Raw genomic sequence first — 26925 nt, forward strand, 5'->3', positions numbered from 1 at the left:
ACCAAACGAGATAAATAACAGCAATGTTGCTTACTGTGAAAGAAAAATCTATGAATTTATAAATGTGGGGGAAAACTACTTTTCGTTGGAGATGGTGATACAGACGTGAAATATTTATGTTTCGTAAAAAATTTAATTATATGCATCACTATTATCTCTCAACAAAATATGTGTTTTTATTCAAACCATATTGAATATTAAATTTATGGGTAGTCAACTTGAAACAACGAAATAGAGACCACACACATCAGTTATTATATACCTACCTACCATAAAGGCGAAGCCGCTGGGAGCTATGGGCAAATACGCATTTTATATCTACTGGTATATTCGGTCACCTGTTTGAAATAGGTATCGCAACAAAAAGGTAATAATCAAGAGGAAAATATTATTACTGCTACTAGATACAATAAGTGTTGTAGTATTGTTTAATACTTTCTTCATTCGTCTACGGATTAATCAGTCAGGTTTTTAGTATAAGTACGCAATTTTCTGATTTATTGTTAGATAGATTTATTGAAGAGCATTACTTTATATCTACGTATAGTGCTAGGTATTTTTTTGTTAGTATTCCTAGTAAAAGCACTAATACTTTCGATAACGAGTGACCCTACAATCTCCTTTTATTTAGACAGCAACTATTATCTCGAATTCTTTCCATCATCATAAGGTCGTCAGTCCTAAGACTGGTTGAACGCGTACCTCCACTCTTTCTTATCCTGAGTTAATCTTCGCATTTTCCAAAAAACTAGAACAACCTACATACTTAACTATTTGCGAACAGTATCTAATATAATGTAGGTCTACCTCCACCCCGCCTAACTCCTGTTTCTGTCTCTAAAACTCTGTCTAGACCTTCATGCCTGAGAAGGTGTCCTACTAACCTATCTCGCTATTTCCTATTGACTTCCATAGAGTCCTCTGTTCTCCTTTTCTTTCTAATACCTCTTCATTTCTAACCTTCTCTTCGCCTGTAACACCACATTCCGAACGCCTCTAACCTTTTCTTTTTTGCCGCGCCCACTGACCATGTTTCGCACCCATACAGCGCCGCGCTCCAAACATACACCTTTAACAACCTTTTTCGAATTTCTAAATTAACCGTTAGAGAGCATAGAAGTGACTTCTTTTTATTGAAGGCGACTCGACCCTGCTTTATATCCCTACTACTTCTTCCGTCCTAGATACCTAAAAGTGACTTATTTTAGGTACTTTTTCTTCCCTTGCATACCAGTATTTTTATTTTTCATTTTTTTGTTTCCATATTCTTTTACTAATTCGAAATTTAGTTTCAACTGTATAAACCTTTCTGTAATGGTATTAATAATAGGAAGAATAATAATAAGCTTTGACTTCTAAGTTTCTGAGCTTTTCAATTTCTCTTTTGACCGTTGCGCTGTAATGCAGGAAACTGGTATTTATATAATATCTTGGGATCAAAACAAACGTGGAAAAATTTGTAGCGAATAAAACCGATTAGTTTACGCTAATGGCAAGTGCATTAGCGTTTGTTCGTTCACGAAAATAGCGATAGCCAGCGTAGCTGCCTGCGTGCTTGCCGGTTGACTTTTACAAAACAATACGAATTAAAAATAGTGCTCGGCCATGTCAACGGCGTCTCACTAAAAGCTAACTGGTCGAGCTGTCAAAACTTGTCAACGATAAATGTCACCAGGAACGTACACATATTTCGTCTATTTGTCATTCATTGCACGCAGTTAACTACAAAGCTAACTACGTTGCCTTTGTGCATATCACGATCTAAAAGGGAACATCCTAAGTGGACCATAGACATTCAATTTTTGTTCAGTAGATACATTCAACGCGATTTTCAAGAAATATGCTTTAAAGTAGGGTAAAAACAGAAGTGAAATGGGGTAAAAGTAGAAGCCAAAATTTCTACTCCTTCACTTAGGATTAGGATAAGATTGTGATAGGAAAAGACAACACCGACAAAGTGGGTGTTGTCATGGTCGTGTTCTTTCTTTATTTTGCTGATTTCTTACTTAAAATTTCTTAATTTTCACGTTTCCATTATATGAATCACATTTGACTCAATCAAATTGGAAATAACTCGTTCCTACTAATGCCTTGTTCAAAAAGACGTTTTTAAATGTCCCACAATATTCAGATACATTTCAGAATGAGAGCTCAGTTTTAACAAATTTGTTGTCCATTTTGCTTATTTGTACCTTATTTTTTATAATGTGAAGAAACGAAACAGGGCGCAATTTACAGCAATCATAAGTTGAATTCGTCATCGTTATAATTGAAATCCGCTGTATATGTACTTATGGATTACGCATATGTATGTCAAATTCCTGTAGGTATATTTAATTGAACCGAAGGGTGCAATTCATAATTTATCCCTTTAGAAAATGTCACATTCAATTTGTAAACTTTTTCGTACCGTGTCGTACGGAAAAGTGGAGCGTGGCACAAAAATCGATGGCGATCAAAGGGGGAAAGATCTACCAAGCATCAATAACGTTATATCGGAATAATAATTTCAACGCGGATTTAAAACTCACGTCGTATTTATTGTTATTGTGTTGACAATTGCGGGAGGTTCCCTTTTTTTGGTCTATGAAAGGCGATGATGCCGGTCACGTGTCGGACACGTGTTCGACCATGTCGACTCTGATGAGAACCTTCGTCCTCAGATCGAACAAATAGCGGCCTTTGTCTCGATAAATCGCTCGTGCATTAAATTAGGTAAATTATTTTCTGTGTGTTCACATAATGGGCTACGGACGAGGTTGTCTTTAGCGCCAACGTTGCCATTTTTCCCGCACTCAAAGTATTCACTGAGCAGCATCGAGAGCAAATGAGTGACAGTACAAGTGGTCAAATCTTTAAATAATCTTTAATAGTAATTCTCAGGAAAATCAATCCATGTAAAAAACTTAAGTTACAACGAAATCATATATTTATTTATTAAATATACGTAAAGATAGCAACAACTGTGTCTTTAGGATGAATAAATAATAATAGATAAGAAGTTATTGGAACCAGTTTAACAAATTCTCGTTTTATTGAAGAAAACCAAAGTTAGTTTATATTGTATACTGTTAAATGTAATAAGGTTTATTTTTCATTCTACCGTTATGTAGCTAAATACTCAAAAAAGAAACGTCTCCACGACGAATAAAAGGTACAAAACAATAATTTTTATGTATGCGAATTGCCGGACCATTTGGTAGAAATGTGCACAACTTTTATATTACCAAGATCCGAATTTTCGCATGCTGTATACACCATATTCGTGAAATTCTCGTCTCTAAAAACACTATGTGAAATGTTGTCCATTATGTTATTACCCGTAATTTTATTTTCCAATTCTATAGTCTTCTAATTTATACATTGAGGGGAAATCGTAGATTCACTTAAAGGAAACGATGGCGTTGTATATTGGGTGCTTATTATTTTGATTTAATTATGTCAAAGCACGCTTCGCTTCATATAATTTGACTAGCTACTTAGACACTTAGAGGAACTGGGGGTTGGCAGTCACGAATGGAATAATCAGTAGCTTATTTGCAAATTCTTATTTTATTCTGCAAAAAATACGTTTTATTAGTATGATTATTTGTTAAATTGATTGGGAAGGTATTTAAATTGTGGATAGTTACTTAAATTTCTACTCTTAGAAAATGAGAAACATATTTATATACTGATATTTCTTATTCTAAATTTTGTTCAATTTAAGCTATACTATTTACATAAAAAAATTGTCATTTACAAATAAATCTTAAATTACTTAATTTAACTTATCTTTCTAGGTAATGAAGTAAAAAGATAAACAAAAGAAACAGACCCCTATCGGACTCCCGAAGTTTAATCTAAGTGGGTAAGTTCATGAAATTAACTGTTTTGTGCTTATTAAATTAAATTTTTCATGTTCTAAAAATTGTGAATTAATATACAGATACATAGGTACAGTTTAATCTTTCATTTGTTATATGAATACTACTTTTGGCATACGAATATTTATCGTAGTATAAAGTTCGCATTTGTACTATATTTTTGACGGCAATAATCCTTCTAAGTTTTGTAATTGTCCCTACGTAGAGGATACTTTTTGCTTTCTACGTAGAAGAAACGACGATGACGAATGAGAATGTACTTCATAAAGTCGTGAACGCAAACAATTTCCTCTTGTATTTTCCCGGAATAATGACTTTAACTACTGAATGGCTTTAAATGCGCCACGATGAACATCAAAACGCATTAAAACATCAAATAGGGTATTTCGTAAGACAATTTTTATTTCGCGTGCAAATTGTAAAAGAATACCGAAAATCACGTAGTGCTCGTAATTGATTCTTTCTTTTTGTTTTGAGTCATGAAGTTGACCAATCTTGTTATAAAGTTTTATTGTTAGATTAACTAAAATCTTTGTTACTCAAATACGTTTAAAATTGACCGTTTTAATAGATTTCGTATAAGTAAGTACAATAGGTGAATTTGACACGAATACAATCAAATTATTTGGCTAAAGTTTTTCTATGTATGATCATTAAGGACATCATACCTCAAGATATCTATCGAAATAATCCTTATGGATGTTAGGTTCCTGTTTCACATTGATAGAGTTTTATTTTTTGTCAAATGCACGGTTTACTAAGTTACAATTTAGTTATTATAAAAAAGATAATTTTTTATTCGAATAACCATTTCATAGGTAGTGGATCAAGTGTTTCGTGTGTTCAAATCAAAATACGACAGATTTTTTGACGACGAATTTTTACTAAATATTAACAACAACATTTACCGATTATTTCAATTTTCTACGTGGTCTTCTTGTTCGTAACATTTCGTCCGACATGGCATGCTTTTTTTGCCTGCAAAAACAAGTTGTTTACTCTTTACGAACGTGGATCATTATTAGTCATTTTATCTATCTTTGTACGGAATATAAAATGTTTTCTGCAATGACGATAACACATCTAAAAGAAAGTACACAATAGGCTTCGACATTTTCATGTTTTCTCAGTTACGGGTTGTGATTCTTACGGTGAGGACGAACACGTTTGCGTTCACTATTAATACAATTTATTTAATTGACGCTTTTTATATCGTTTCTTCGGCTCTACGGCAAATATCTGTTAGTTATTTTATAAATTATCATTTTAAGTTCATAAATTACACAAGAATTTTTTACATTGGAAACATGGAGCTATGGTAAGTCAAATAAATACTATTTGATAAATAAATTTGTATTAAGCATAAGTAGAATTGGGTTAAATGTTTAACAATAATGAGGTAATAGCATGGGTAAGAAGGAAGGCAGAAAAAGGTATGTAATAAAAGTTCTGCAGTACTTTTTGTGACCTTTTAATGCTCACTAACTAAAGGAATTTCGTTGCGGGGTTGACATTTGACTCAATTAGTACTTCGTTTTGTAATTAGTTTTCTATAAGTAGTTTGTTTTATAGTCCAGTTACGTTATTCTATTAATATAAAACGTAGGCTGACAAAAGTACCTACATAACAAGAATGCACACTATACAGGGTGATTCTATACAATATGTGTATAATATATACTTATTTGGCAATCACATATTCGTATTTTGCGTGAATATTAAGAAAAATACACAATTATATTTCATGACATATTGTGCAAAGAAGAAAGAAGTTTATACCAATTGTTTGAATAATTGAGTAAGATGAAATTTTGTACAACTTGACATTAATTTCACTAAATCTATTCGTAATTGATCATTAATACTTTAAAAATGTGCTAATTTAAGAAGGATGGTGCTTGAAAGTGACCGGGCATTTATTATTACCTGAGATATTACCAGATAAAAATATTTAAATATCAAAAATGCATATTCAAAAGTATGGAAGAGTTAAGATACAGGTAATTAAACTTGAGAAAAACAAACTTAAAGATTTAAGGTTGTCTCTTAACTGCTTTATTTTTCATTAATTCGTTTTTTTCTTCAATCCAGGGAATTTATGATAGAAATTACACATTCCTGTATAAGCGAAAATGCATCATTTGGTGATTTTGGAATAGATTTTTTTACGACGTCAATATATCGCTTGCTTCTCTAAAAACTCTTAAACTAGTCCAACTCTCAAAATCTATTGAATAAAGCGTAAGACTCCTGACAAGCTTTAGATAACAATTATTGAACTTACATTACTTTATTATTTGTATGAAAAGATAGATGAAGGTATTTCTACGAATTTTCCTATAATACGGTGTCTCCCTATAACGTTGGGGTTTTCAATTCGCCTGTACTGTATCTAATAATTCATTTGAAATAATAAATTTTTACTTGATTAAATTGAAAATTTTGCAGTAGGTAATATTTCTTTTACGTAATCTCGTTTTAAAGCACCCTGTAGAGTTCATAAGTGGTAGTGTTCTACCTTGCCTTTGGTACCTCAGCAATCCATTAAGCGCCTAATAAAATTGATTTATTTACAACCTGTGGCACCTATATATCGTTATCCAGCGATCATAAATAACATGTCTGTAGCAATCTGGACAAGTTGCATTGAATAATTAATTAGATTACACAGATTCTTCACAAGTTTTAATGCAAATATCACACGTGAACAGGTGTTCGCTCGCCATACGTAGGCATTTAAACGCAGGCACAGATACACCTCTGCATTGGTCATATCAAAGGGTAAAGTAAACATAATAAGGTCATTCAAAGTAAACTGAAACGAAATTTTAAGGTTAGAGTCTCTTTATTTTCGATATCTTTAATTATGTTCTTTGATATATAGTTTCAGAAGTTGATCACTTTGTCCAATGTTCATCACGCGTATATTGCTTACTTAGCATAATTGAGAATTAAATTGGCGTTAGTTTTTGCCAAAAAGAAGTGTAGTGGCAGTTAATGTATAGGTAGAGTTCATATGCAGATTGTTCTTAAATGAATACTACTCTTCCATGACCTGACATAGACATTGCAGTTTTAATCAACAGGTGCAATAAAAGCTGCTTTAATTCAACATTATAAGATAATTTTATCTATACACATTCATTAATTCAGCATTCTTTCGTTTATGCTATTTTTATTGTTTCTCTAAATGAACCATAAATGACCCCATTGTCTCCTTTTTGTTTATTATGCGTCCTTCAGCTCGTACTCCTTAAAGAACTTGAAAGTTCAAAATTTCCGAAACCGGAACTTATTTTCCGAAATTTGAACCTTTCCTGATTACAAAGATCCTGGAACATCCTTTGCCGCTTTGAATAAACGCTGTTCTTGTCGTTCCTCTTTCGGAAACTTCTTTTATTTACATCGTGATAAGAGTTGGACATAATAAGCCCTTAATGCCGTAGCTGCAAGGCGTTTCCCTTCGCTCTTTCTTTTCTTTTATAGTTTTTTTTTTTCTAAAGTGGAGAAATCCGGCGGCAACTTTGTCTGCAACGAAGTAATAAGCAGCGTGTAATTCTTCATAGCTTTCTTCACTAGGGGGGCGGACGGCATTTGTAAAAATCCATAATAACCCTTTTATATTACGTACAGCGTGGAGAGTGCGTTCCACAGAATAGCGTCCCGTAAATACATACATACATACATACATGTATATATCTGTGTGTACAGTATGGAAGCCGTTGAACACCAAAGAGAAGAGCTTTGTACGACAGGGGACGGATGATATAGCAAACAGAAACGTTATCTTGGATGTGCGATCGCACTCCAAAAGAAATGTACGTTTCTGGAGAATGAGATTCCAAACGACTTCCATGCACTCGAAAACTCAGGCACAAATTGGCTTCTCGCCTTTCAACAGACCGACAGACGTTCAAAAAATCAGTGACTTCATGTGCGGTTTTTAATTGCGAAACTTACTTCACTAACTATTCTATTGAAGCGTTTTTTGAAGCTCAGGGACAGATCCAGCATATTAAGAAGGAGGAGGTTCACAACAAATTTCTGTCATTTTTTTTTCGAATTGAGACAATCTTTTATCAACATTCTCTTTTTGTATTAATTTTGAAAGAATGGTTTTAAGTAAGACGTGTAAGTATCATAATTGATAAATTCTTACAGGAGATGTGTATACAAATCTGATCCCAGTCCGGACCTGATAGCTCGCCGTCTGTAATCCGCCACTGTAACTTCTAGTATATTAGGCATCTCTGTCGTTCTGGAACTAACTAAATTAGAAGTGATTTATGAATTTTTTTATGGACAATAGTTTTTTAAGCATTAGGCATTGTCTATTATTTTATTATGCTCTTAATAGGGGGGACATTATTTTAGTGCCTTTATCTGTCTCTGTCTCTCTGTTGTTTGTCCGTTCGTCTGTGATATTGTAGTGAGTAGTCTCACAGAATAAATTGGTCCAATAATATAAAACTGTGAAAGTAATATTATTTCACAATATAGTCTTCATTGATATCAACACACTTTTGACATTTGTGAATTAACATCTCTATTCCTCGGTGAAATATTTAAATCTTTGTCGTAAGAAAATGTTTTTACCCCTAAAATTCCGTTGCGAATCTGAGAAAATAGAGTAATCAGTCGGGTTTTAAATATACGGTGGATGATCGACCTCAATAAAGCTAGACGAAATACAACCTTTGAAACACCCTCAGTTAGAACGGGGACGTTATCGTGGAACAGGAGGAGACCTTTAAGGGTTTTTTTAGAAAGGTTCAAAATTCGTGTATTAGTTGGTAATATTTACTGTTTACTGTGGAATCCACCAATAAAATTAATCGAAAATCAGAAGGAAACACTTTTCTCATGTCTTCATCCATCCAAACTGAAATTCCTTCACTGAATGTATTACTGTGCTATAGGAAGTCGAAGACTCCTATTTTAATGTGTCTGCTATTGTTTTAGCTAATTTAAGAAGGATGGTGCTTGAAAGTGACCGGGCATTTATTATTACCTGAGATATTACCAGATAAAAATATTTAAATATCAAAAATGCATATTCAAAAGTATGGAAGAGTTAAGATACAGGTAATTAAACTTGAGAAAAACAAACTTAAAGATTTAATGTTGTCTCTTAACTGCTTTATTTTTCATTAATTCGTTTTTTTCTTCAATCCAGGGAATTTATGATAGAAATTACACATTCCTGTATAAGCGAAAATGCATCATTTGGTGATTTTGGAATAGATTTTTTTACGACGTCAATATATCGCTTGCTTCTCTAAAAACTCTTAAACTAGTCCAACTCTCAAAATCTATTGAATAAAGCGTAAGACTCCTGACAAGCTTTAGATAACAATTATTGAACTTACATTACTTTATTATTTGTANTTCAAGAGGAAGGTTTATATGTATAATACATGCATAACATAGTAGGGAAACACTGATAATTTTAGAGGTTTCTAATGTGATATCGTAAATAAACACATTTTTTGCGCTTACATTGCAAACGCTGGCTGAACCCTACGAGATAGACCAAAATAATGTACTACAGTATTGTACGTCTTAAAAAGGTCTACGAAAAAGTACCTTAAATACATTGTGTATTTAATATAGATCATGTAATTTAAATGAATATTTTCGAAGATATTACAGATTTAAAAAGCAGGGACATAGCGGTTGCAGCGGTACCGGCCGGTTTGTATTGTCTAATGACAAAAAAACTGTGAATGTTGTATATAAAGACATTCTGTAGTATATTTAGTATGTTCGGGGGGTATCTTCTGAAGATTTTCCCTCCTCGGTAATAATCTAAACAAAACAAAAATACATTTAGTATCAGCATTGCACCCGTGCGGAGCTGGGGCGGGTCGCTAGTAAAATATAAAATAATGACCCCAATAACCCAGTAAATTTTTAAATATCCTGTTCTCATTTATCAGAGCCTTCAACTTTTCAAATATGTACTTCGTTTTTCGGGCGCATTTTTTACTAATACTTTCATCAAAAATGTGTATGACACTACGGCATGGTTATCAATATTCAGAAGCTGATTTCGAGTTCACGTACGTACACATGTGGTTACTTACTTTAGTAAACCTGATATGCTCAAGCTGCATTACGAGCGAAGTTGCGAGATAGTTTCTCAGGAAAAGTGCTGGTTAATATTATGTGCAGGGCTGGCGGCCTTTACCTATAATAAAAATGACGTTTCTCTCGTGCAGTGCCTCGTCTGAAAGCACGTGTGTACCTTAAAGAACACGACAGCACACCTATACAATAACACACACATGCATACTACTTCAAAGACCTTCACAACAACGTTGTGTGGTTATTTTAGCTTTATAGCGCTGCTATACGCTTCGGCAACTTCCTCTTTAATAACGACTACAAGAAATAGGTCCACATGTAAACCAAAGGGTGCAGAATGTGTATAAGCCGTTTGAATTTACATATGAACCAAAATAAATCTGATTAAGTGCGTGTTATTAGTTCGTTCTGCGTGAAAACAAGTACTCATACTGTCAGTAAGTTCTTCACCAAATTAGTTGCCGATCCGTTCAGGATCAGGATCAGGAAGTATGAAAGTCGTAACTGATTGCGAAATAAAAATTATAAGATGCTCATTTGACCCCGAGATAAAAATGTTCAGTCTCTCAGAGTCTCTCTGGTGTCGCTGAGAGAGACTGTCAAAAACCTGTTTAGCGTCTCTGAACGAGAGACTCGAGTCGCTTATAGAGAGATCCTCATTTCGTATACAGTCTCTGAACGAGAGACTCAAATCTCTCAACGAGAGACTCGAGTCTCTGAATTAACAATTTTATCGTTCGAGTCTCTCATACAGAGACTGTGAGAGATCCATAAAAACACCTAGGCAATAACTGAGAGACTGTGAGAGACTCTCTCAGAGATGCTGAAAGACTCTGAGAGACTGAAAATTTTTGTCTAGGGACGTAGGTATGATTTAATGATATATAGGATTTTCAGAGAAATGTCTTATAATTTTGTGTATTATTTTTACAATTGTCATCCTACGATCTCGAAAAGTCAGTTCACGCAAATCCGCTCTCTGAGGCCACAATCAAACCATTCACCCTTGACAGTATCCTGCCTAGTGCAGCAGCTCATCTAGTTAGCCATGCCTGGGGAGTGAGTCACTGTGGCCACCGCGAGAATTTATAGCATCATGCTCGAACTCTGATACCATTAAACCCCCTGAAGAGTGTCGGTAATGTACGCTTTCATATCGACTCATGAACGCCTGTACGAAGGGAGGGGTAACTCGGTTGACCGGGGGTTGATAGTTGGCGTTACGCATAGCTCGACTTGTGTGCGTCTTTGATTAAATTAAAGAAGCGGTGGTATTTATATGGGATTTGCAATCGTAATTATAGGGCGTTGAAGATTTTGATTGATGAATTGCGTTATTTCTTAAGCTGTCTTTTTTGTCGGATCGGATTGTAAATGATAGACGATCCGTAGGGGTTAGAGTTGGTAGCGTCAGCGTTAGGGAAGGATTAAGTTTTTGAAAAGGCAACGAAATGGATCTCTCTAGTCGAAAGTCAAGAGGGGAGCTTTACTGCAGTCTTGTTTAAAGGAATAACAAAAATATTTAAATAATTATAACAAACTAATCGAAAAAGTTGACACCGATTGTTTCAAGCCATTGCAGACCATAGATTTCTGATTGGCCAGAGGTTTAATCGATTACTTTAATCGGTAGGAAGATAAATAGGTACGTGTGTCTGTCTAAGGCCCGTCGCAAAATAAGACGTGACGTGACGTGACACAAAGTTTGCCAAGTCGAATTTTTTAGTAACGGTGACGAACATTGCAGTTTACTTCAGTAATGACAACTATGGGAATATTTCGGCTATATGCGTCTATATTATATTTTATTACGAGATAAATTAAGAAAACACTGTTAAATTTAATTTGGGGGTATTTTGTGGCATTATAAGGGATATTCCATCCACTATAAAGGTGCAAAAGCACAAAAAAAGTTGGAGCATAGCAGGCGGAACCGAAATAGGACCGGTGGTCCCCTCATCTGCTAGGCTCAGTGGAATGGGGTATCCCATCAAACGTTTATGTCATTCCAAATTAATTTTCACAATTTTAACATTCATGATGCTGATGAATGTAAAATTGTTCGTACTGGAAGGACGTTATGTTTTTAATGGATTTTATAATTCATTAAAGTAAACAATTCGCTTTTGAAAGTTTTATTATCATATTTTATAATTTATTGTACTTATATGCTTAATACATACCGATTTTGCTTAGTATTAATATACGTTTGATATTTAATAATAGTTTGAGTATAGTGTTTAACGAATGATTNACAATCAAACCATTCACCCTTGACAGTATCCTGCCTAGTGCAGCAGCTCATCTAGTTAGCCATGCCTGGGGAGTGAGTCACTGTGGCCACCGCGAGAATTTATAGCATCATGCTCGAACTCTGATACCATTAAACCCCCTGAAGAGTGTCGGTAATGTACGCTTTCATATCGACTCATGAACGCCTGTACGAAGGGAGGGGTAACTCGGTTGACCGGGGGTTGATAGTTGGCGTTACGCATAGTTCGACTTGTGTGCGTCTTTGATTAAATTAAAGAAGCGGTGGTATTTATATGGGATTTGCAATCGTAATTATAGGGCGTTGAAGATTTTGATTGGAATGAATTGCGTTATTTCTTAAGCTGTCTTTTTTGTCGGATCGGATTGTAAATGATAGACGATCCGTAGGGGTTAGAGTTGGTAGCGTCAGCGTTAGGGTAGGATTAAGTTTTTGAAAAGGCAACGAAATGGATCTCTCTAGTCGAAAGTAAAGAGGGGAGCTTTACTGCAGTCTTGTTTAAAGGAATAACAAATATATTTAAATAATTATAACAAACTAATCGAAAAAGTTGACACCGATTGTTTCAAGCCATTGCAGACCATAGATTTCTGATTGGCCAGAGGTTTAATCGATTACTTTAATCGGTAGGAAGATAAATAGGTACGTGTGTCTGTCTAAGGCCCGTCGCAAAATAAGACGTGACGTGACGTGACGTGACGTGACGTGACGTGACACAAAGTTTGCCAAGTCGAATTTTTTAGTAACGGTGACGAACATTGCAGTTTACTTCAGTAATGACAACTATGGGAATATTTCGGCTATATGCGTCTATTTTATATTTTATTACGAGATGAATTAAGAAAACACATTTACATTAAATTTGGGGGGTATTTTGTGGCATTATAAGGGATATTCCATCCACTATAAAGGTGCAAAAGCACAAAAAAAGTTGGAGCATAGCAGGCGGAACCGAAATAGGACCGGTGGTCCCCTCATCTGCTAGGCTCAGTGGAATGGGGTATCCCATCAAACGTTTATGTCATTCCAAATTAATTTTCACAATTTTAACATTCATGATGCTGATGAATGTAAAATTGTTCGTACTGGAAGGACGTTATGTTTTTAATGGATTTTATAATTCATTAAAGTAAACAATTCGCTTTTGAAAGTTTTATTATCATATTTTATAATTTATTGTACTTATATGCTTAATACATACCGATTTTGCTTAGTATTAATATACGTTTGATATTTAATAATAGTTTGAGTATAGTGTTTAACGAATGATTTAATTTAAGGAGCATTTTAGGATAACGTTATGGGAAAATTCGCTGAGGAATTCTCATAGGTTGAGTTAGTAGCTGTTCCGGGAAATGTTTGTTATTTGTTTGGGAGCCGCTTTACGGAGAAATTATTTGCTCCAGAGAAACTATAGCAGAACATAAATTAACTTAAACGAGGAGAATAGTTTAAGGGTACTTTTAATTAATCGGCAAATTATGTAGCTGTTGAATAACTAAGCATTAGCTTCGTTAGCAGCAGCAGCAGCAGCAATACCTTCGTTTCGAGAATAAACGTAAACTACGAAGGTAATGAATACTCATATACGTATGTAGATACATACGTTTGCATGAGCATACCCAAGGCAAATTAGTACCGATTCGGTTAACAGCTGATATTAAACCTTTTATAATACTAACTGCTACGGTAGTGGATATTCCCGCAATTAATGGTTTTTGGTACATTACATGTATTTGTCAGAAGAAAGTTATCTAAAGAACTTACTTGCAAATCATAAAGTATTTCAGCTTTACACTTTTCCATAGAACTCCACAAACTATTGTGCATAAAACTCGTGGAAAGTAATAATTAGAACTATCGAATTTCTTAGAAATATCGAATACTTTGACTTAATTGTTGGGACCTCCGGACTTACTTGTTCGAACTTTGTTATCTTTAAATGGCCGCTCGTGTACTAATTAGTGTATTTTAATTTACTTTATTTTGGTGCAATTAGGACTTTACAATGGTTCAATCGTGAAACATCGGTCGTTTTCTATTTTTGTATATAGCCAAGTTTTCGTCTCATGTTACATATGTGATTCGTTTCAATTACAGACAACTGTAGACGTCGATTTGACTAATTTTCGACTACATCTTGAAGTAGCTTTTCGTCTAGTTTTGTAACTCTGATTAGCAGTTGACCATTGTCATGCTCCATACTCTCATTATGAATGCATAGAGCAGGTGTTGAACAAGTTGTGCGTTACTAAATGCCTGTGGCCAATCACTACGTTTTTCATTTTCAAGACAGTAATTCCCACTGCAAACGTTTTGTACCATCATTGCACGGTACATTCGTTGGTCGTTGTTGGACGAAATGAAAAATTAATAATTCTAGTTGTTACCGCTGCATCTGGACCTTGTCTAAACTGTAACAGAAATATTGCCTGTATCTGATTATTTTGTTATTTTTTCTGCTTTAAAAGTACATAAAATATCTGCTTTTAATCAATCTATGAAACAGCAGTTTGAAATTGATGAAGTTTAAATGCAGAGTTCAAGTTCAGAGTCAAAAGTGAAATCAGGTTATTCAAAGTTGCTCTAACAATTTCGAACTTTCATTTAATTTATTCTATTCCAGTTTCAAAGGCAAAATTTCTGTGTTATAAGAAAGTACTCGACGAAGAGATTGTGAGGGATATGATTCCTTTTTCAACAGTTTCCCTGCTATAACCCCTCTTAACTTTTCTTTTTACTATTAAATGCATGTGTAGGGCAGTATTATTAACCCTATCGCGCGGAATAGCAAGTGCCCTTTGCGTACAACGCGTAACATCGACTGTACCACCCTTCTACACAGCTGCGTAAGCCCTTAACAGCATCTCCCACGGTATCGACGCACTCTGCGATGGATTACAATCTCTCCAATGCGATACAGATGGCAAGTGTGAATTTGAAGTACCTAATTTAACCGTGCAGGGATGAAGCATTGTCTGTAATGAAGAATGCACGGTAAAATTGTACAAAATCCGGCACTCTTAAATCCTTTAGAAACTAGGTGTCTATCTATTTATAACTCACAAGGATTCTGTATTGCTTCACAACTAAATGGTACTTTAAATATTAAAATAATTAAAAATTGTCAGGTGATAATAATGATAATACTAACAGAGTTGTTTTTTGGTATATTCTTGAAGAAATGTATTAAAGTAAGAACAAATAATAATTCATACTGTAATGTTTAAGTGTATTTATCTTGACGTAGTTTGACAACTACTTTTACTGGTAGGATTGTCAAGAGTCTATTGGATGTAAGTTGAAACATAGCAATGTGAATTTTTATGATTTCTTATTAGCTGAACGTTAATACTTGCTGTTGTTACCTATTTATATCTATATCTATAGTTTTAAAGAAAAAGCCGTAAAAATTCGTAGTGTTTATTCTTAGTTATCCTGGAGGATTACCACCGAAGGCATAAGTTATTTGCTCTGGAAAACATCGTAATTAATACTGTATACTGGTCGTACATTTGTTCGTTTTGAAATGTTAACTTTACGTTTAATCCAATTGTAATATTTGTAAGTGCAGATATGAGATTGTTGTTACCACAGAATAGAATGGAGCATTGCGTATAATCAGCTATTGATTATAATACTAGATAAGAGGTAGGTCTCCGTGTTGCGAGCAGGTTTTTCAACAACAGTGGTCTGCATTATAATGCCCTGAAATGACGTAGAGTTGCAAGTTGACAAAACCAGTAGTTTATTTAAAAAAAGAAGCAGCGCGGTTGGAGAATGCGTCGTAAAAAGTATCCACAAAGAGTCACAGTCGCATACTGAAGAACTTTGCGGAGATGGTGCTGATAGAAGTGCTTTTCTGTGTCAACGATAAACTTTTTCATTTCGGACGAGTCCAGTCGGTGAATAGAAATCGCCTCAGTCTTTTGAGTAGTTTTATGTTCCAGTTTTTGAAAGTCTTAACTCTCTTCTTCGCGGCTCTCTGTGACGACGACTGGAGTTTTTGTCTCTATCGGATGGCAACCAGCGCAAATAAAAATTCGGTTTGTACGAGCGAGTATGATAAATTCTTTCTATGGAAAATAGGAATTGCTTCGCTCAAAAAGCTCCAGAGCTTTTTCTTTAAAAAGCGCGATTCTAGAACGAACAAACATCTTTAATAAAAGTGTTCGAATCTCCTAAGGCGCCATTGCGTCTCAGATCGGAACAGCTTGAAAGATAAATCTCTTTTTAATACAAACGCTTGTAATGGAGGAAGGCACTAACAAATAATTATTATTTATTGAAAAAGGGTTCTTAACGGGTTTAACGGTGATAACCACGAGGGCAAATTATTTAAAATTAGTTAGAATGACCAACATCAAAAGAAACTAAGTAATTCTAGCAATTCAAAAAAAAAGAAGAGATAATAAATGATAAACTACTTAAACACTATTCAGTAATTTTTACCCAAATCTATAGTAATTACTGTGTTTAATGATACGTAGTCCTTTGATTAAAAAAAAAGTAAGAAGTTGTCCTCAATCCGAAATACTCGTGCCGACATATAATTATCAGCTTTACCTTTTCAATCAACAGAAGCTTTTTCGCTGATTAAACTTACGCGTAATTTTACTCTATATTGTTTACTCTCTGCGTTCATCAATCATTTGGCCAGAGCGTTTAATTATATTATTATTACTTAACGATACTGTGTATATTGAAAGTTTAATTGTATGACCGTTGAAAAGATGTTCGCATTAGAGTACGTACCTAATGAGACACATCTTGTTTATGCATTAACAAAAATTGTTTATTACGTTTAATAGTACTTTTGATTGACGAAAAATAGTGGCGATTGGTTGTGCATAAGGTGGAAAAACCGGTGATCAATGTTTATTTTTTGATAAAAATCTATAAGGAAACAGCTGAGCTAATAAAGGGTAAATGGCAAAGATTTTAAGAAATTTTGGGTAAGTGAAGGAATTAGGCAGGGATGTAAGAAAACATACAGTTATTTAACATATCCAAGTGATATAGAAAGTGAGATGAGGAGAATAAGGGTTGGGGGGATAATTATAGAAAGAAAAAAAAAATATGGACAATGACATATGCGAATGATGCAGCTTTGATAGCAACAAGATTCGAAGGTTAGGAAACAATGAAATAAGCGCTAGAAAAATATCTTCAAAACAAAAAGATTAGAATTGAATAATGAGAAAACTTAGGTGTTAGAATTTGAGGTGGTTAGAGGAAAAAGGTATAGTGATAGAAAAAGTTAAGAAATATTCATGTTTAGGGTATATGGTGAAAGATACAATAATATACAATACATGTAAGTAAGCAAGTAGTAAAAGGGGAAGATATTATGGAAAGGGTGTAAGGAATAATTCTTTAGTGTGTAGATTTGGGGTTGGGCAAAAAGAAAAACAATCAGAAAATATGTACAAAAAATAGTAAGTGTTAAATTTAGGTAAGAATATCCCGGATTATGTTGGAAGGAAAGGCTGGTAAATTAAAGGAAAATTGGAAAGGTTAAATTAAGAGGATTTAAAAAAGGAAATGTGGAGGAAAATGGTGCTAGATACGTAGGAAAAGTAGATACGACGGTGAAAGAGGTAGAAAATTAAGGGAGACAAAAATAGAACAAGAGCAAATTGATGAGCGGAGAGGAGGGGTAGGAATGTAAGGGAAACGGTGAGGATAAGATACAAAGTGTAATAAGATGGAGATGATAACTTAGCAACAATAGAGGATTGAAGATAGGCATTAGGACTAACATTATTAATGTGGAATTCGCGGCAAGGAGATTTGATACCGATATAAGTATGTGGGAGATCAGAAGGAAATTGATATATTAGCAAGGTTTAGAGTGGGTAATGAAAGTAGGGAATGTAAATCCCGGATGAAAGAGGATGAAAGATGCAGAATGTGTGAAAGGGAGTATGGAACTCGCATGCATGTGTTGGGAGGATATATTTAGAACGAAGGAATGGATGAATACGGATGGATAATGGGCGATGGTGGCAATGGAATAGAAACGTTGAGGGAAGTTTTGAAAAGGAAAAAGGGGTGGTAAATGAAGAGGATAAAAAAATCTACTTTGTGGAGGTACTCTGAAATGGAACTATATTCAGTTTCTTTTTCTTGTAGGTAGATTGTATGCAAAATTTTGTGACAAAATAATAATAATAAAAGGCTTGCAGTAGGCTTGTAACGCTTTAAAGGTCTCACAAAAGTATCTATTGATAGCTTGAATAAATAATGGAATACTTAAAAATTTAGCATTATGAATAGATATCCATATATAATGCATTCTTAAAATTTTTCCGTTTCCAATTTTCAAACCGAATTAAGGATCAAAATCGTACATTATTTATTTAACAAACAAGATAGCAGTTGTAGTAGTACTTTGTGTAAAATGTAAATCTCCTACCGTACGTATTCGTCTGTATTGTTCGGAGTAGCAAGTGAAAATAAGGGAGCAATTCCCTTTGAAGTGTTAGACTGTAGTTGGAGAAGAAATGGAGCCGAGTAGCGCGTTTGTTTGCTGAAACTGTTGAACTAAACTCGTGTTTGACAAATACCTGCAAGCGTTTCAGGAATAAGGGGGTAGTTGTCTGACAACACGTTGTTATTTGTGTAACAAGGTGAACGGAATTGAAGGTTAAATATTATCTCATGTTAAAAAGTCGTTTAAAGAATAATACGAATGTCTAACAACATACCGTTCGTGACAACCAAACATTTATTTAAAACCAACGCCGAAAATAACTCTCTACCTTTTTCTAGGGGATAGTAATTGACCCTACGTTTCTGCTCATAAAGACTGTAATGTTACCGTTATATCCTGCGAAACAGAAGAATAGTTCTGTTGGTTATTTTTGATGTCAGTTGTGTTACTGTTATCAAACACCACAATAAGGCAAATCCAAGTACCTAGTAACTTACAAATGCTTAAAAATAAACATCTGAACATAAGTGTGCTTATCGCATTTGATACTCAGTTGATAATAATAAATTAATTTTGCAATTTTTTAAATGTTAAAGGTATACATAGTAAATTAAAAAAATTAAAATTCACTATAAAACCATTTTGGCATCGATCAATGTCTTTGGTCAAACCCCTGAAGCATGTAATCTTGGATTAAATTTTACATTTAGTTAGTCTAAACCTAACCTTTAAGAGGTGGATAAAATGAAGAGGAAATAAGAAATTATTAAAACTAGTATATATTTAAAAATAAATAATTACGTTATAGTGAATTTAGGTTGTCCTAATTTGAAATTTAATTTTAGTACGTATTTCGGGATTTACCGAAAGGATTTATCAAACCGTACAATAGACTAGCCGTTCCGCGAATCGCCAACAAAAATAATTCAGAATTACATACTATCTATGCATCTTTCTTTTTTTTTCTTGAGAGAAAATAGTAGGTATACTTCATTTACTTTCTGTAGCGATGTGCCCCTTCCAATGTTTTGGATGCGCGCTGGTAAAATCGTAGGTAGGGAGAAAATAGCTCATTATACTCTCGGCTGTTGTTCATTAAACATACTTTTTCATGCAGTACCTGCCAAAAGTTTTGTTCAATCATGATAGTAGTGCGAGTCGAAAACAAGCGTTAAAGCCTTTAATATGTCTTCAAATATAAATAAACATCTCGTTGATATTTTCAGTAGTAAATGGTACCAATAACAGCACATTTGAGCAATGCAATTGTAGTGGATAAAATGGTCAATTTTTCCGTGCAGTATTGTACGGATTTTACGCTCCTCACCGGTTAAGAGTTTGGCCGAGAGTTTTCTCCTTCCTTTTCTGGCCTAGTGCTGTTCTTTTCTTCCTTCCGCCGGTCAAACTGAAGGTTACATCGCTACAGAAAGTAAACGAAGTATATATTACGCACCAAGGGAAGAAGTCGCATTTAAGTACTCCTTATTAGGAAATGATTTTACCATCCTTCGTATATTTTCTACTCTGATAGTGGCAATTTCCACGCAGGAATCGGGAGGTCGTACTTTCGGGTTGGCGATATGGTAAAAAATTGTATACGAAAAAAGTACGGTATCCCCTTCTGGGAGCTTTCGTCTCGGGCAGCAATTCACACCCAGGAGGAAATGTCGTAGTGTTTTCCCTTGGTGGTGTAACATACTATTATTTCTCATACAGCTTTGCAACTTGTTCTTTTTAACGTTTCCCTTGAACATTAACTTATCGACTGTAGAGGTTTTACTACATGGTGTAATTTCGTTTAAATGTTCTCAGTGCTTTTGAGTGTAAATGCAATTTACTTATTGGTTTCTGTGGTGTTTTAGAACGACCGCTATTTACACGCTACATAAACTAACTACTAAACGTCCGACGAACAAACCAAAATCCGATTATGAAGCTTGAGTTGGCATGCTGTACTTAGCGAACAAAGTAAACGCCACTGTTTATTTATTCGGTGATCTACGCTGTAACATCACAGTGTAGTTTGGTTCTTTATTTACGCCGCCAAAGTCCATATATTTTGATGGTAGCTTCAATGGACCGTTTATTAAGTCAGATTTTTGATGTTCTTTATGTACCTGTTTCTTATCGACATGTGGGTACCAAATTCTGGCAACCAAATTGCTTTTCGCGAATATTTTGGATTTCGATTAGAATTTGCATTTGGAGACAATGTTAATGTAACACTTTTGAAGATAGAATCTTTTATCTATTTCGGCAATACCACTGGTTAATGTTTAGTTAATTTAAGAAACGATTAAATTGCAAATTTTAAAAATACAGTAAAAGTTTCTTATTCAAGGTTTCCTTATTCGCGTTTTCATTATTCGCGGGTGAAAAATTGCAACCCAGTATTCACGTCTAAAAATTTCATTATTCGCTGATGCAATCGGTAAACAAAAAAGGATTTGGTGTCATTTATTAAGGGGATTGACCGCAATAGACCGCTCGTGCCTAGTGTGAATTTTTCCGAAAACATGGGTTTCTATTCTAAACATTGTGATTTAACGCTGTGAGATAAATATGTGATTTTTTTGTATGGTAACGAACAAAAGTTCACACTAACTCGTTACGTTTTTGGTTTTCAGTCATATGGTCATTGAAAGCTTTTACAAGTGTTTAAAGTTGATGCTTTTTGTAGGATACGTATTTTCAATAGAAATAAAAAAAATAAAAAATGGCCTTCGACAGGCTTTAGAACAAAGCTATATCTATCTTTCTACAAAATTTCAAACCTCTGTTCCAAATATTAAAGTCATGATATCTAGAACCGATAAGCATGTTTTTACTCTATGACGCATGTATTACTGAATCCCCTTAATGTATCGGCATCTTTTGAGCATGTACTGTTGGTATATGCCGAGGCGACTTTTATAAAAGATGTAACTGAGTGGACTAACTCAAAACAACAAATCACTAAATTTTTTAAACCCTTGTCTAAATTTCTCAATAAATTGATTTTATTCTGATACATATTGGTTTTATTTTGGAACCTTAGAATCCCTTATATCCATATTCATCGTTTCTGTATTCGCGGCATATTTATGGAACGTACACTCCGCGAATAAAGAGCTTTTACTGTACTTCAATATAAATACCATTGCTCATTGAAAAAATTCGTGCATGCTAATATTATGTATCTATCAGGTAGTTTTAGAGATGCCAGATAAATTGACAATTTTCTTGAACGAATTCGTTTTCAAACCACTACATTGTCGGATTCGTTAACATGCAAAGTATACCTATTATATTTCAGTTTTTTAATTCTTAATTTCCATTTTTCATTATCAACTGCATTTCCCATTTTTCATTTAACAACTACACAGCAACAAGAATACCGACTTATGGGAACTCTCCGATAAAACTAGAACGCAATCAGGGTCAACATACGATTTCGTAGACATAAATCTGTACCTGTTGGTATACATGTTTGGGTTGGGCCCTTTTAACTGTTGTCCTTCGTGTAAGTTATTTAAATGGTGTCCATATATTTTTTGTGTCGTTTATGTACTCATAAGTTACCTGTGGTGTCCGAGCACAACCGCTTGGATTTTTACCATTCGAATCGGTAAAATGTAAATGAAAATAAATTACTAAAAGAAGCACCGTTAGTACCTACGATATATTGACGTAAAAATAAGGTGGATATTGTAGCATCACAGACTAATAAACACTAGTAATTAACTGTTGACTATTCCATCGTACTTGAACTATGAACTTGTTCAAACATTTTAAGACAAAAGGCGTACTTTTAGCGTAGTTTGTGATGTATGTGTAAGCATTGGAAAGCCATCACTAAATTACACCCTGCGAAAAGTATATGCAATGCTAATGGTTGGTGATATGGAATGGCTGAAGAACAGAATATTTTTTTTACCATCATTTGCATGTCGCCACTTATCGAACACTTTTGCGATCCATGGAACCATCCGTGCAGAATAAACAATGTGTGCAAGTTTTCAATTAGCCAACGTTCCCGAACGGGGAGCACACGAACTTACGACCCCTTTTCCACTTGAATTTTCACCTATAAATATTGAGTGCTCTAATCAATAAAGTTAATTTTCCGATACAATAAGCGCACATCGTCACTCCACGTAAGCAACGTGCGCTACATTAACAAAACGCTAGCAAAAAATATCCAGATGTATGCGAACGTTGACTTTTCAATTTATGATGTGCATGTCGCTCGTATACGACTGGAGTTGTGTAGAAAGCGAAAACAGAATCCTGTTTCACTTATGATGTGTTTTTAATCCAAAACGCGTTTACGACACGTCTCATACTTTATAAACTTGCTTGAATAAGGTTAGGTAGTATTGTCAGAAAATACGGTTAGGTTCAAATTCGCTTTGTTGCAATAAATTTTCATTATACTACAAATCAAGACCAGTGAAGAAGTTATTATTTTGTAATAATCACAAGTGACACTCCGCTTTTGTACTAAGGGGGACCGAGCGGCATGGCCTAGAGGTCTAGACCATTGCTTACCATTCGGGAGGACGCCGGTTCGATTCCGGGTCCGTCTGCCTTGGTCCAAGTTTTTCTGTGGTTTCCTTGGATCACTTGGGCAAATGCTGAGGCAGTAATATTCCAGAGATAATCTTTCATTCTCTTCTGTCTTCATTTCGTCCGTCTCATCTTTCTCACCCGAACCACCACCCACCCATTCCAGGGCTGAAGAGGGCCTTCCGCCCTACCTTCCGGCATAGTCCGGAGGGACTGGCCGCCCACCAGCATTACTGACTGGTGGGAATGAAACACCCAAAAGTTTTAAAAAAGTTTTTACTAAGGGGGAAATTTCTCAAATTCGATTCCTACAAGGGACAAGTCAGGGCATGCAGCCTAAATCGACAGACTTGATGATTCAAAAATTGGAAGGAATATTCCCTGAATAGTGTAGGGGTTGACAGGTGGGATTTTTACAAATTCGGTCCCTTAAGGGATGCAATAGGGTCTTAATGTAACTGACTGAAAAACAACGTACAGTTTAAATTGGCGGACCTAAAGTTTAAAAAATAAGAAGGAAACTTCCTTGAGGATTCTAGAGGTACGGTAATAGGGATTTTTTGAAATTTCATTCCTAAAGCGATGATATGAAGTGACAAAAACTTCAATAGTCTAGGGATCTAATAACGTACGAGATATTTGTTTGAAATTTCACCCCTAAAAAAGGGTGAAAAGGGCGGTAAGTTTCGAATGGAGAAACCTCAATGAGCAATCACATGACGGGACCCAAATACCACCAGCAGAAAATTATGATTGTCTTTGATTTGGTTCAAACAACTGAAGTCTAATACAAAATTCAATTTGAAATTCATAGTTCAACCAATTTAATGCCTTTTATTATTACAAGATATTGTCTACTACCATTAAATCTTGTTTTCTGTTTGTTACAGTTCGAAATGGAGTCTTATCGAAATCGATTGGGGAAGCGAAGATCCACTCCAATTCCCGTTCTTCCCCCACGAATCCCGACTCCAATGCCGCCTCCTAACAACAACAACATCCAAAAGTAAGTAAACTTCAGTGTCTTCTAGCAAATAAAACAATAAACAGTTACTTCTACCCTTACGTCGTTAATAAGAAAACGTTAACGAATTAAATTTTTTTTTGTATATGTCCAGATTAATTAATTAAAGTCTGAAATGTGGAATGTTCGAACATTTGACTAGTGCATCTGTTTATATTTACACCAGCCATTGACTTCTGTTAAATATCAGAGGTACGTAATAGTTTTGTCTCTAAATATAGAAATATATGCTGTGCAGATTAAAAAGAGAAAACGCTGTTGCAGTTAATTTTGTACGTTTCGTTCGTACAATATTCAGTGCGGGTCTTCTTTTTCTTCCCCTATTAATATCAACGTTTTAATTACAATATTACGAGAATCAACAACAAGCCGTGAAATGAATTACTGAGGATAAGATACAAAGTGTAATAAGATGGAGATGATAACTTAGCAACAATAGAAGATTGAAGATAGGCATTAGGACTAACATTATTAATGTGGAATTCGCGGCAAGGAGATTTGATACCGATATAAGTATGTGGGAGATGAGAAGGAAATTGATATATTAGCAAGGTTTAGAGTGGGTAATGAAAGTAGGGAATGTAAATCCCGGATGAAAGAGGATGAAAGATGCAGAATGTGTGAAAGGGAGTATGGAACTCGCATGCATGTGTTGGGAGGATATATTTAGAACGAAGGAATGGATGAAAACGGATGGATAATGGGCGATGGTGGCAATGGAATAGAAACGTTGAGGGAAGTTTTGAAAAGGAAAAAGGGGNATCGTTCGAGTCTCTCATACAGAGACTGTGAGAGATCCATAAAAACACCTGGGCAATAACTGAGAGACTGTGAAAGACTGTGAGAGACGCTCTCAGAGACGCTGAAAGACTCAGAGACTGCAGAGAGACTGAAAATTTTGTTTTTGTCTAGGGTTAATTGCAAAATGTGTGTTACACAAACGTTAACCACTATAAAACTAAACTGCTAAGAATTTTGTCACTATTGAAGGTTTATTGTATTAGTCAATTAAAATAACGTATGTAATTGCATACTTACGAGTCGCTACAAAGTGTATACCTATTAAAATATCGCGCGTTTTTAACATAAAATTTTCTTCGTAAAGGAGTCTTAGCTTCTCATATTTGTGTCCCATGCTTTATTAATATAGTTTTTTTGTAGTAGTAGTTGAAGCAGTAAAATACCGGAAAAAGTCGTATCTTTTACCAGTAGTTAAAAATATCCGACAGATTAAAGAATTATATCGTATTTGCCAGCTTACATTAAAGGGGCTATTTATAAATGCAGTCGTCGCGGTCGGCCGTGGCAAGAGTCTCATGACAAGAAGGCAGACGTCGCCTTTCTGCTTTGACTCTTCCTGATGCTGATGTTAATGATGCATGTGACATGCTCGTTTGCTCGTTAGTCTTAACAGGTCGGCGTATGTCGATCTTGGTATAGAACTATGCGTGAACTGCAATTATAATACCTTGAAACTGGTTCTCATACATCAATCGTTATGTTGTAAATTCGTAAAATTACTTCATTCAACTGACAAAACTAAATCCGTTTCTCAAAAATAGTCAGTTTAAAGGGCTGTAGATACCAACGTATGATAACTATATTTTTAACAGGACCTCTAAAAAAGGACTAAAAGGCAATTCATACTAAAATTTTGTCTGATAATCATGAACTTGAGCTAAACGTTGATTATTGTTCAGAACTTTTTGTATCTACCTTATTGTCTAAATTATTAAATTGATTGTTTTGGCTAGCCCTGGATCCTCCTTACGCATTTGAATAGATATATCCACTATTTATGAAATAACGTCTACATCAGGACTTTCTAACCTTCGGTATCATAGTCGCTCACACCTTCAACATTTCAAAAATTCGACGAGCTTTTTTCTAAAAGAATCAAACGAATGAATTCAAAGGAATTTAGGTAAAAATACGCTGTACTAGCTAGGACTGCACTCTGGATTGTAGCAAGATTGTAGTACTTCGGTTAGATGCTTCAGACACTCTTGTCTTGCTTTTTTTATTGATATTTTAATATTCAAGAGCAAACTAGTAGAGAGAGAGAGATAGAGAAAATGATGTGTTTGTGCAGTGAGTACAGAATATTCCAATTCGTCATGTTTTTTGATCTTTTGTCTGTGAAATTTCGAGAATATTACAATCGTCAAGTTCATCTTGTAAATCCTTGATGGGACGAGTGTTGAGAATAATTCCGTAGCATATTTTCGTTGGAGGGCAAGTGATGTTGGTGGAAGGGCTGATGTTGAAGTATTTTTTTTTGTTATCATTTGAACAAGGTGGTTCTTGACGAGCAGATCAAAGGGCGTGGAAACGTGCGCATGTGATGATAGCATGTTTTCCATTTACTTTTTTGCACGCTTACTGCACCAAGAAAGATACTTGTAACATACATGGGTACATCTGATTTTTTTCAAGATGTTCATTATTTGAGCTTCGGTAATTTCAAAAATGTATTATGTTTATCTAGTATTGCCGAATATAATAATTCAGGTCTAATTTAACATAGCCGCTTAAATAAGCTACAAAATACTTCTTTTAATCCATTGGCTTTAAAATTTATAAAATATATATTTCGGAGAACAAAAGGAAAATTCATTTAATTTTTAATTTTTGAACGACGGTAGGAAAGGAATTTACTAAGGTATGGAACCGGAAAGAGGGCATGCAGCCT

The 26925-nt window shown here is 34.8% G+C and overlaps 1 protein-coding gene across 5 annotated transcripts in view; it reads left to right on the plus strand.

The window, feature by feature from the left end:
• The window catches only part of LOC108744840 (kinesin-like protein CG14535), a 294798-nt gene that overhangs the window by 36966 nt on the left and 230907 nt on the right, over positions 1 to 26925 (plus strand). The window contains exons 2-3 of one of the 5 annotated variants that reach the window (XM_025975061.1): positions 3783 to 3850; positions 24100 to 24215. In XM_025975061.1, the coding sequence (XP_025830846.1) occupies positions 24106 to 24215 (110 nt within the window). In that variant the 5' untranslated portion in view covers positions 3783 to 3850; positions 24100 to 24105. Of the gene's footprint in view, positions 1 to 3782; positions 3851 to 5037; positions 5185 to 24099; positions 24216 to 26925 lie in introns of those variants that run through there. The other 4 variants (XM_025975062.1, XM_025975064.1, XM_025975060.1 and 1 more) reach the window with 4 other exon arrangements.

The sequence above is a fragment of the Agrilus planipennis genome, unplaced genomic scaffold (genome assembly GCF_000699045.2).
Source record: "Agrilus planipennis isolate EAB-ADULT unplaced genomic scaffold, Apla_2.0 scaffold35, whole genome shotgun sequence".
In the NCBI taxonomy this organism is placed as follows: Eukaryota; Metazoa; Arthropoda; class Insecta; order Coleoptera; family Buprestidae; genus Agrilus; species Agrilus planipennis.